Raw genomic sequence first — 12155 nt, 5'->3', positions numbered from 1 at the left:
AATTCCCTTCCCTTGACACTTCTGAGACCTTTCTCCAGGTTTGAAGAACCATTTAATTCTATTTTTCCCAGGCAGATTGCTTTTGGTGGTTAGCCAAGGCTGATCTGGACTTGAATAGTGTACTTCAAGTGATAAAAATAAACGCCAGTTGGAAATACAAGAAATGAAGGATGAGAGAAGCAGGCAAGCCCGCCTCCGTTCACTGGAAGATCCGAGCAGTACTGCCTCCTCCTGGCTGGCCAGAGCATCACCGTCCACGCGCCATGTGGCCAGCCCCACTTCACCGAGGTCCCTGACTTTAAGGGATTCCCTGGCTTGGTCCGGGAATGATGACAAGGCTCTCTGCATAACCTGCTTCTTAGGCTTCCAGTAAAACAAGCCAAGGTGGGTGAGCGGAAGCCAGGCGAGGGGGGAGAGGGAGAAAGAAGCACGATATCCACACACACTGGTGCCCGTGGATGGGGCTTGGCTTTGCGTTTCGTTCAGCCACAGCAGAAGGAAAAAGACTTAGAAAAGGAACGTGTGCTGGTTTTCTGGGGCTTGCTGTAACAAACCATCCCAAACTGGGCTGCTTAAACCCAGAGATACTGTCTGCCAGTTCTGGAGGCCACAGCCCCAGGTCAGGGCGTAGGCAGGTTCCCACTGAGGTTGCTGGAGAGAGTCTGATCCAGGCCCCTGCCACCTTGGGGCTTCCCCCCGTTGTCTTCACATCATTTGCTCCGTGCACATCTGTCGCTGTGTCCCAATTCCCCGTTTTTATAAGGACACAGTGCTAGTGGATTAGGGCCCATTCCACTGACCGCATCTTAATTCGGTGATGTGCAAAGAGCCTGTTTCTTAATAAAGCTACATCACAGGCACTGGCGGTCAGGACCTCACAGCCTATGGGGAGGCAGACGCAGCTCAACCCATAACCCAAGTACGCGTCTCTGGGATCGCACGTCCCTCTGACTTCCTTTCTATTGAATCACTGCAGTATTTGCGATGGGGTTCACTGTGGTGTGTGCAATCCCAGGAAGGTAGGGCCCCAAAATCATCACCTGGGTCTCAGTGACTTCCGCCATACCCAGCCTTTACCCAGCCTTACTGCACAAAGGGCTCACCTCATATCTCCCCCCTCCACTGCCTTCCATAAGCCATTCTCTGCTTCGTTCTTTTTGGTGTTTGGGTTTTTATTTTGTTTTTGCTTCTTTCACTTTATAAGACACACTCCGCGCGTATGAAATAGAAGACATTCGGAAAATATAAAGGCAATTAAAAAAATCCCTAATTATAATTCCTAAAAATGGCACTCTGATGCATTTACATCTAGTCTATATTTATAAGGTTGGGATTACGTTGTACAGTTTTGCATCATGCTATTTTTACTTAATATCATACTCAGGGTGGAAGATGGTTCGAAGAAATAAAGACCCAGCTGGGTATCTTTCTATAAAAGATTATGTGTGAACAGATTTTTCAAAAAAAAAAAAAAAAAAAAAAGAAGAAGAAGAAACCAAATTAACAATTTCTCAAGGCACATTTTGAACAATGCTGCTCAGGGCAAAACAGAACGAAGTCCTGACGTGAACCGATGTTCATGATGCTTGGAATTCCCCAGGACAAGCATTTCGAGTTCACCCAGGGAAGCTGCCAGAGGCTTCGAGCTTGCTCTGCACACCTGTCTTTCCTGTCTCCCCGGCCTCAGGGGCTGCTGCTGGCTCCAGTCCCCTGACACAGGAAGGTTCTTGATGGCATTTGGCAGGACCCTCTCCTTTGGACGACTGACGCCCGAATAAACCCGTTTACCCGTTGGAGGTGAGAAAACATGCCCTTCCCTTGGGCCAGACCTTCTTTTCCTCTTCTTGCTCACGTACTGCAAACCCTCATTCCGTAACACCTGGCTGGTGCCTGCTTTCAGTAGAACATGGCTCTACCCTCTCGCGGGACGCGCTGTCCCTTGCTGTGTCCCCTGGGTACCTCTGTCCTAGCCTTTATGTCGCGCTCCACAGTGGCTTGTGTCCCCGTGCCTTCCCCACGAGGCTGGACCCCTCTCAGTGCGGCCGACCCGTGTCCGGCCACAGAATGAACTCACACGCATGTCTGTTAAGGGCACTCACTGGGCAGGGACAGGCATCCTGTAGGGTCACCTGGGGCCACGGTAGCGAAGTAACTTGCCCAGGGTGGATCCTGGCAGATGTTTGTTTGACATTACCCATAGGTGTTAAAATATGAAGTCTTCTCACATACTATCTTTGTTTGTCTCAAAATATGGTAGGAAAAAAAATGCATTTTGGGACCTCAGCTCTCCTTCATTACTAACTATATGACCTTCGACAAGTCACCTGACCTCTCTGAGCCACAAAATGGGGGATCGCTTGTTCAGAGGGATTGATTATAGGCTCAAACAAGGTAACGTATATAAAAGTTTTAGCATAAGGCCTAATTGCCTACACAGTCAACACCACAGACCGCAGTGATTGCAATGATTACACATGAAAATACCTATTATGATTTCCCTTTAACTCTTTCCATAGCCCTGTGGAATGTCACATACTACAGTAGCCACTTGGACATGTGGCCTCAGCCCAGAACCCTGGCCCTCAACCCCAAGGCCATGCTGGTAGCACTGCAGAGAAGTTCTGCACGGAGACTTCCTGGATATAATCATGGCTTGTCCACTTCCTGTGTTACCCTGGGCAAAGCGCTCACCCTCTCTGTGTCTAAGCACTCAAAGCAGTGTTAGAACAAGAAGTGCGCATGACCAATTAGCTGGGCAGAAGTGTGCAGAATGAAGGGGCGGACCTAAGAAGGCTGGCTCCTCTCACCTTGCACTTATTTTTCTCCTACCTATCATTCTGCTATCCTTTAAATTCAGACACTCAAGTTCTTTTACTCCATAAGGAATTTTAAATAAGATCTAACCTCAGTCAGTTTCTGGATTGCTTCTGCTATATTCCTATTGGAATGCTAACTTGCTAACCTGGTAGGGTTTTCTGTTTGTTTACTATCTAAGAGGACTTACTAAGCGAGGAGAAAATGGAGCAAAGTCTATTTCGCACCATCCTGGGACAGATGGGAAGGTTTGGACCCGTGAACAACAAATGGTGTGGCATGGGGCAGGCAGGACCCATTAAAGATGCCTTTGTAAGATATTATGAGATCTTTAGAAGACCAGACTGTAAGCTTCCTGGGGGCAGGGCAGCAGCTTTGGGTCTCACCACTATGTCCCCAGTACCACGGTCCCCAGCACATGACAGGTGCTCCATACTCGTTGAATAAATCACCAGGAGGAGAAAAAGCTACGTCGCATAGGATCTCTGTTACTTCATCCTTCGCATGTCATTGATCCGGTCTTAGATTCTACCGTCATCATGTGGTTGGTCAATGCAGACATACTCCTTAGAAGGGGGAATTAGGAGAAAGGGGAGGCTCTTTGCCAGTTCCTGAAAGCACTTCCTCAACCTCACCATGGACGTTGAGAAATCTCCTGGGTCAAGCCATGAGAAGGTGACTCCAGGTGAGGCCAGCAGCGTTTGCTTGTTAAAGCTGGGGGTGGGGAGATCGTCACACTTCGGGGGATGCAAAGGGTGCCAGCAGGCGACAAAGTGCAGAGAGGAAGGGGTCGCCAGAGGGGAATTCGGGTGCCCCCTGCTCTGTTCGGGGAGCGAGCCTTTGCCTTCAGGTTAGAGTGGTAATCCACAGGGGCAGTGCTGAGGCACGTATCACGAGTCTTCAAAACCCCTTCACTGGCCACTCCTCAAAGCCACCATCTGATCACACAGCTGTAGCTAAGGGGAGAGTGCCAACTTTAGGCTTTTCTGCTTCTGTCCATCTATAGCCAGTTCTCTGTACCCTCCAGGGAGGTGCCTGCCACCTACGACGGGCTAAGGATGGAGCCGGAGACCTTTGGTGACAACACCCTGGTTCTGGGTCATGGCTCCCGGTGGAGGTGCTGGCAGATCCTCCTCAGATCCACATTTCAGCAGGAGCCAAGACAGCACGCGCAGGGTCAAGAGTAGGGGCTTTGGGATTGTCTAACAAAGAGCCTCTCTGACATCCTAGAGGAAAGACCACGTGGTGTGTGAGGGGGTCAAGCCTCTTCAGGACTGAAAAGAGTGAGAAATCAGTTTGGACTGAAATGAGAAAGCAGCCCTGCATCAATCAGGCTGGGGAGAGAGACACAGATCAGCCAGCTGCCAAGTTCACAGGACGTATCATTTCTCCCAAGGTCATGTTGGAAAAGGTTACAGCGGCCCCTTCATTGATGGATCACTCTTACCAGTGACGCGTGCTGGCTGGGCCAAGAATCTTGCCTCTCAGGAGGATGGGGCTACCTCCCTCTCCCCATGGTCTTCAACTTGACACACATCCCTGCATTTCACAGTTTCTTAGGTACCTCGGAGTTTCCATCCTGCCTGCATGCACGTCCCTTTGGTAAGGCTGTTTGGACAAGTTACTGAGCCCTGATCCTTCCAGAGAGGAACATAGACCAACTTCTGCCAAGCTCACCAGACTTCTGAGCCCTCTTCCTGAGGGCACAACTCCATGTTCGTGTCCCAGAGTCCACTGCCAATGTGTAATATTATTACAGCAGGAACACTAGCATCTGGTCCCAGGTGGGACACACGGGTGGTGCTGCAGGTGGTGACCGAGAGCTCGCGTCTCTCTTCACGCTCAGCCACTGCCTACTGCTAACACAGTGGCTGCTGACCAGGTCAGGGGAGCAGCAGGGAACACCTTCCCAAGGGCAAAAACAAAAATCTAAACCCTTTACTGGGAAAATCTCAGAATCTTGGTCAATTCCACCCCATCCCTTTTATGCAAATGCAGTTCATGTCTTGAAGTTACCCATCTAAGGAGTTAAGTGCCTGAATGGGAAAAGTGAAGAGCCAGGCTGTACGCAGGAAGGTAAGACATTTTTGTGTACATCGTGGCCTTGCAGATGCTGAATGCCCCCTGGCCACCTGCGGCCTTGGCCCTGGGGCTGTGCAGCAGGCAGACCTTGAAAACCTGGGCACCACAGCCTGGAGGAATTAAATAGCATTGCAACTGCACAGAGCTAGTGAACAGCAGCATGGAATTTGGCAGCAAGGAACCAGGGTTGGGGGTGGGGAGGTGGGAGAGGGGGGCGGGGGGGGTGTCTCCAATTTGTTTTGGGGGTCACCAATAGTCCTTCCCTTGCCGAAACATTAAGGTCATCTGTAGTCCTCCCTTCCCCCGCCCCCTCTTAAAAACTCTACCATTAATAGGTTCTGTCAATCTTTCTGGGTTTTTTCTTTTCTTTTTTTTAAACCTGCAGTGTCAGAAGGGAAGAAAAACAAGCCAGCTGGTCTTGGCCACCTTTCCCTAGATATTAAAAGGCACATGGTGCGTGCAATGGAAAGGGAATTCAATTCTACTCCTTGCCTTGAGTCTTATCACTTCTTCCTGCTTCTCTCCCTGCAGAAGCTGGCTCCGCCCTGCCCATCCCCATGCAGCTGCCGCCTGTTTTAGCCTTTCCTGCTGGCAAATCCAGGCTAAAGGAAGATACGATGATCCTCCCAAACCCAACCATCTAGATTAAACATGCTTTCAAATTGTTGTTCATGCTCTCAGCGCTGGCCACTAGCCTGTAATTCTCTGTGCCGTGCAACTTGCCGGTGCCCATGCTGCCTTTGCTGCATTTCGTCTCTACTTGTCATTGACATCCGTGTGGCCTTTGGCACATACCCCCACCCCAACCCCACCCCCGACCAAAGCTGCGATTACTCTGGATTTATGTGGCACAACACCAAGCTCTTAACAAACATTTAAAGAAAGAGGGATGACGACAGAGCTCTACTGGTGAAGCGAACGGGGTGAGGAAGGAGGTCTGAGTCTCCAGGAAACAATTTATTCTGCCTTTATTTTCTTAAAATATCAGTGGCCAGTAATGGCTACTGCTGATTTTCTAAGCTTTGGAGTGATTCATACGCCAGAAGACACAACTAAACCCCATGAACAGTTATCATCTCAACTTGGAGAGAAGAGGAGGAGGGGGAAGCAGAGACAGGAGCCTGACCATCTCCTACTCCAAGCTGCCGAGGACCCCACGAACCACAGCCTGTGACCTTCAACGGCCCACAGTCTGTCTGTTATATGTCCTCGGTTGTGGTTGTGAAGCACTCAGAGTATAAGGACATCTACCAGCTAGAACAGAGGAAAGGAGACGGAGGAGGAGAGCAGCTTTGCCGTGTAACACATGCTAGGGTACCAGGGATGAGGAATCTGCAAATCTGCTTTATACAGGACTCTGTATAATGAGGTGCCCACAAGCTGAGCCCAGGATGGCTGCCCTTCTCTCGTGCCACTCCCCTTCCCCAGGAGCCACAGCTGTTCTGTCCCTTCCCCATTCACAGAGCTGTACAATGGCTCTGTTTCTGCTCAGCCCATAACCTGCGGAAGCTCTCCTCTGGGAGCGCAGGCATAGAACATCGTGGATGGATGTCCTGCCGGGCCTTTCAATGAGACTGTGTCCTTCACTGCACTCAGTGCAGGGAAAATGCCAGTTGTGTTGGGTGGCTAGTTCCTGAGTTTCATTTGAAATTATTCTAAAATAACTCAATCAAACTGAGATGGATAAAAATCCACTTGCTTTCTGAATTGGCTCGCCATCTTAATTCCACCAGAAAGAAGTGGGCTAAAGCACTCTCGGAAGAATTTGACATTGTCCTGCCATAACTTTGGTATGTCTTCCCTCCCTACTACAAGCAAAATCGAGTACTGTTAGGAACTCACCTCCCGAATTCTACCTCTTTCTTCTTGAGTCCAAATGAGAAACCCAGTTCTGAGCCACGTGCTTGACACTTGGTTAGGGGTTGTGATTGTGCCAACAGGCATGATTTCAATTGCAAACTGACAGATTTTGGTATCTCATAGGTGTGTGCACACCACATAAATACAGGTTTCAATGAAAAGCGTAATCAGCCCTGCTTTGTTAAGTTTAAATTTTGTTTAAGGAGCTACCAAATGCAATTAAAATTGTAAGGTAACTCTCAGACGGTGATCGCCTTCCCTTGATTATGCAAACTCTTCTCTCTTCAAAGAGTTACAATTCAGGCTCAGGCATCTTCTACTACCTCTGCCTTGCTCTGAGGAGTAGTTCCCTAAGTACCACAGACCAACGTGAGAGTAAAATGTATGACAAGGAGACTTGCATTATGTAGTGCTGCATTGAATGGTACTGCACCCAATATGCCATAGATGCATAGATTCAAGATTCTTTTTTTTTTTTTTTTGCAGTTATAGCTTGCCTTTAGGATCTTATGAACATTTTCAAGACATAGGCTCTTATGAATATTTTCAAGACATACTAATATTTATATTAGTATGTAAAACACACTAATAAAAAACATAGTGGGTTTGGCACTGACACCGTATAAGAAATAGTATCAGAGAGATTTGCAAGTTCTGAGTTGGTGAAAGTAATCATGAGTAAGGATGCTCCTATCATTTTTTTGTCACAAGTTGTATTTTGACATTTAAAAAAATAACTGCTTGGATCAGTAGCAATCCATTTGGATAATTGTATGCAGCTTGTATTGTTTTGATTCAAATTCAAATTTGATTGCTTCATTTCAAGGGTTTCAGGAAGATACCAATAATTTTGGACTCTTGGTGCAATCTAACGTAGCCGAGATTTTTAAATTGCTTAATTTGAAAGAGCTCATATTTTTAAATATATTCACACCCATATATATCATTGGTAATGATACACTGCCTTCCCTACTATTGAGAATAGGTACAGATTTAAGGTCAATCAGCAACAAAACTCATCTCCAGGCATTCCTAATACTCTGATTTACCTCTTTTTGCTTAAATTTTGAAGTTCAGACCAGTGGAATCAGTCATGTTTAAAATAGCTTAGTATAATCAAACACAGACACACAAACACACAAATCAGTGTCTATAAAACTGGAGAAATCTAAATAAGGCTGGTGGATTGTGTCACTGTTGGGTTTCTTGTTGGGATATTATACTGTAGTTATGTAAGAAGTTACTTCTCATTAGGGAAAACTGGCTGGAGGTTATATGGGTGCTCTCTGTGTTGTTTCTTACAACCCCATGTACGTCTACAATTATCTCAAAAATAAAAAGATGGAAGGAAAAAAATATATTATATTTCCATTTTGCTTTTAAAAATATTATGTATCCAAACATATACACAGAGATCCACCGGCTTGTTGAACTGAACTGTGTGCAATTGACATCACTCACTCAAAAAATAATTTTTGAAGAGTGAGGACAAAACAGACATTTCAAACCTAAAGCCAAAGACCAGACACAAAGGGACAAAAAGCAGCTTGGGCCACCGGGCAAGCCCAGGGAGCTCCTCCAAGCCCCATCTCTGACACCCCGCAGCAGTGAGGATGCATATAGAGAATAAACAAAAGTCTTACGGCTGGAGACGCAGTAGGACAGTCTGCAGTTGATCTTCCTGAAAAGCTGCTTGTTAATTGGCCAGAGGAGGAGGGTGAAGAGCTGAATGGTGTTTATGATTAGCCCCGAGGCGATAAATACGTAACAGAAGACGAGGTGGCAGAGGAACTGAGACTTCAGCAACCCGATGAGGTCCATGGTGTGTGGTTGCTTTTATTCAAACAAATAAATACTCGCAGGAGAATATTTCCAGAGGGAACAAAGGTCCGCCACTCAGGGAAGTGTCTAGAACACAAACCAATGGTACACGTTACAAAAAATAAGATGTGCTTTTAGAGTCAGGAAAAAAAAACCCTCCTAACACAGACTCTTATGATTAAACACGTTGTACAGGAGTTGATTCCTTTTTATTCAGCATTTATATGGCGCTTAGTTATATCAGGCACGGTTTCAGCCCTTTGAAAGTAATAGTTCCTTTCATTGTCCTAAGATCCTGTGAGGTTGGGGCTGTGAGTACAGAGGAGGGGACTGAGGTCCTGGGAGGGTAAGCAGCTGGGCCAGGGCTCCACGGCCTCTACGGTTCGCAGGTGGCCGAGCTCCCTCGAGCCCTGGTGCTCGGCCCCTGTGCGAGCTCCTGTCTTTGGAAATCACAGCAGAGGCTGTGCTTCTGGGTCTTCTCTCCTGCTGCCATCTCCGCCCGACACCCACCCCCACCCATGTCTCTTCCTCCACACCCTGCTCCCACGTCCCTTCTGGCGAGACTGGCCCGTGTGACATGAGGGTGGGCCCTGCCTGCGGGAGCACCTGTACCAGCGTGGCCTGAAGGACACCCTCTGCCGTTCTTCGTTCAATTGTTTGCCTTCCTCCACTGCACCGCCATTTCTCCCAAGTACACAGTTATCGAGAAGATAACTTCATCTTCTCTCCAACGACTGGAGCAGACTTTGGCACATAGTTGGAGCTTAATTTTTTTTTAAGTATCTTTACTTATTTTGAGAGAGAGGGAGTGCACAAGCAGGGGAGCGGCAGAGAGAGAGGGAGAGAGGGAGAATCCCAAGCAGGCTCTGTACTGTCAGCACAGAGCCTGACATGAGCCTTGAACTTACGAACCACGAGAACATGACCTGAACTGAAGTCTGAGCTTAACTGACTGAGCCACCCAGGGGCTCCTTGGAGCTTAATTTTTTTTAAAAAAACTGTGGGATGATTTAATGAAGATAGACAAGGGATGGGCTTTGAGGTATCAGTAGATGCAAATGACCAAGTATGAAGGCAGGAGAGCCACCCCCCTCCCCCCCCACAAGTTCTAAAATCAGAAAGAAACTCAAATAGCAACCAGACGCACAGCCTGATAATCAGTCTCCAACCCCAAAATGGAATAATGATATGACTATACAGTGTGACAAATGAAGCCTGTGAGGGAAAGTGAGAAAGCAGGAGATCCAAATACTCTGGTGGAGAAAGAAAGAAAGCCGAGGCAGTCATGCACAGCAGCCTGGTTCTTCTAGAAGCAGAATCTCACTGCAAGCTTCTCTAGAAAGAACCCAGACTTAGGATCAACCCTCCAAAAGTAATAGTTGAGAGACCCTAGACTTCATTCCAGTCTTTATTAATAATACCAAAAAATTTACATAACAGTTTCACATCTATTATATCATTTTAAGCCTCGCATAAATCTATTGAGAAGAATATTATTATCCCATTCTTCAGAATAAGAAACTGAGATGACTCACAGGTTGGGTGATTTGCCTAAGGCTGTCACAGCCCATAACTAATCAGAGGCCTCTGTCTTACCTCCGAGTTCTTTTTTGTGCACCTGCCTGGGCTGCTTTGCTCCTGGGTTGGGAGCTGGGGAGTTCTCTTGGGCTCTAGAGAACAGCTCAGAGATGACCCCAAAGGCAAAAACCAGCACAGCCTTCAGTGAAAGCTCACAATCACAAGCTATGTTCAGAGTGGGGAATGGGATTTGCTTCTGGTCACCCAGACTGGTTTTGAAGATGGTCTTGGGCAGAAGGACAGACATAAGGTGTGTTCTGCTAGAACATTTACACTTACTCAGATGATCTGGAAGGTACACTGTACTCCGGCGTGGTTTCCATGTGTTTCTGGGAGGGGGGAAAATGGAAAGTAATCTTGGGCCTGATTTCTCTGGGGTCAGCTGACACCCACTCTCCCAGAAGCCCTGCTCTCTGTCACAAAGCCGGGGGTCTGTGGGGACTGACTGACGCACCGCGTTTCTGACCTTTCCCAGGTGGCACTTCCCACAAACATCTCCATGTTGTCAAACTCTTAAGACATACTCGGCTCCAACACACTCTCACTAATGAGTAGGCATTAAGCTGGCAGCCCACTCTCCATGCACTTGACTTTTAGAAGCCACATGAAGAGAAGTGATGTACGTTGGTTTACAGTTTGGCAACAGTTATAGGATGATGTTGAATATTCATGAGCTTTATTCACTGTCCCTAGATTAGCCGCTAAAAGCTTCCAGACAATCTGGCCAAAAGAAGTATGATTCTTCACTAGGTTTCTGGGATCTCGTATCTGCAAATCTTTGCTATGCTCACTTAACACTAAGAAAAGGAAGTCAAGGGACATTGGAAACACAGGGAATTAAATTGAAACGCAAGGACACTGGAAACCGCCCTCCTCAGTTTCCAGTCGGTAGTAGGGCATTCCAAAGAACACGTAAGACTTTTTTTCCTTGTAGACCAGGGGCCACCATGCCCTTGAGTAAAACCATCGGTAGCGCCACACGAAACAGGACTCTATGCGACACTGGTGATGTTTAAGGGGGACTCACAGGCAGGCGGGCCTTGGTCGGTTTGGTTCTGCACACACTTCCTCAGTTCCCTTCCTCGACTAGTGTCGAGGGCCTGGGTTCAACTGTCTGGGTTTGAACCTCTGCTGGTCCTCTTACTGGTCATGTACCTTCAGGTAAAGTATCCTTTCCAAGCCTCAGTTTCTCCATCTGTAAAAAGGGATCAAAATTCCAAGAAGACTACTGCTTTCCTTTTCTTTAACCTACACCAATTCTCAAATTTATAGGCAAGAGCAAAATACAAGACTAGCCAAGGTATTACCTGAAGCAGTACAAGGCTGGCAGGTGCCATGAGTTTGCTAAACAATTTGACTGACTTAGTCTTAGAGCTGATTAGTAAAAAAAAAAAAAAAAAGAGAGACACAAGGCTAAATTATTTAAGGAGGTATCTGTTGGGTGAATGTGTGTTGTGTGTCTTAAGTTTATTCCAGATGGAAGTTTGGGGGAAACTTGATTCATCTGTACTGAATAAAGAAGAGCTTTCTCTTGAATGTGGTCATCAGTCGATTCAGCACCATACAGAGAAGAGATGGGATGGAGATCTGACCAGTGGTGAAAGAAGGTAGAGTGAAAATATGTTAAAAATACTTCGCCTACCTCCCTTTCAGATATGTGACTACCTAGTTAGGGGAGAAAACTTTCCAGAAAAGTCACTTCAGCAGCTTATACAAAGCAACGAAGTAACAAAGAACTGTATTTCACAGACTATTAGAGCAAGTAACTTACCGAGTTTGCAAATCGACAAATAACCATGACACCATTTCCCTGTCATATTTCTGTGGGCAAAGAGATTTCTCATCATCAAGGGCAACAACGAAGAAACCTATGTGCCTAAAAGCCCCAAACAGACACTGCCCATGGTCTGGTTGGGATTCTTGCACAGTGAAGAGTAGTGGACGGCACCTCAGGAGCTCCAAGGCAGCCTTGACCTGGCCCTGTGGGCCCCCCACCCCGG

The 12155-nt window shown here is 47.1% G+C and overlaps 1 protein-coding gene across 3 annotated transcripts in view; it reads right to left on the bottom strand.

Moving 5' to 3' along the window:
* The window catches only part of AGPAT4 (1-acylglycerol-3-phosphate O-acyltransferase 4), a 127221-nt gene that overhangs the window by 81668 nt on the left and 33398 nt on the right, over positions 1 to 12155 (bottom strand). For all 3 annotated transcript variants that reach the window (XM_039222501.1, XM_039222502.1, XM_039222504.1), the window contains exon 2: positions 8400 to 8664. In XM_039222501.1, coding sequence (XP_039078432.1) covers positions 8400 to 8577 — 178 coding nt within the window. In that variant the 5' untranslated portion in view covers positions 8578 to 8664. The remainder of the gene's footprint in view (positions 1 to 8399; positions 8665 to 12155) is intronic.

This window comes from Hyaena hyaena, unplaced genomic scaffold (genome assembly GCF_003009895.1).
Source record: "Hyaena hyaena isolate Hyena2069 unplaced genomic scaffold, ASM300989v1 scaffold_1153, whole genome shotgun sequence".
NCBI lineage: Eukaryota > Metazoa > Chordata > Mammalia > Carnivora > Hyaenidae > Hyaena > Hyaena hyaena.
The sequence above is the reverse complement of the archived record's forward strand: the minus strand, read 5'-3'. Positions and strand labels throughout refer to the sequence as shown.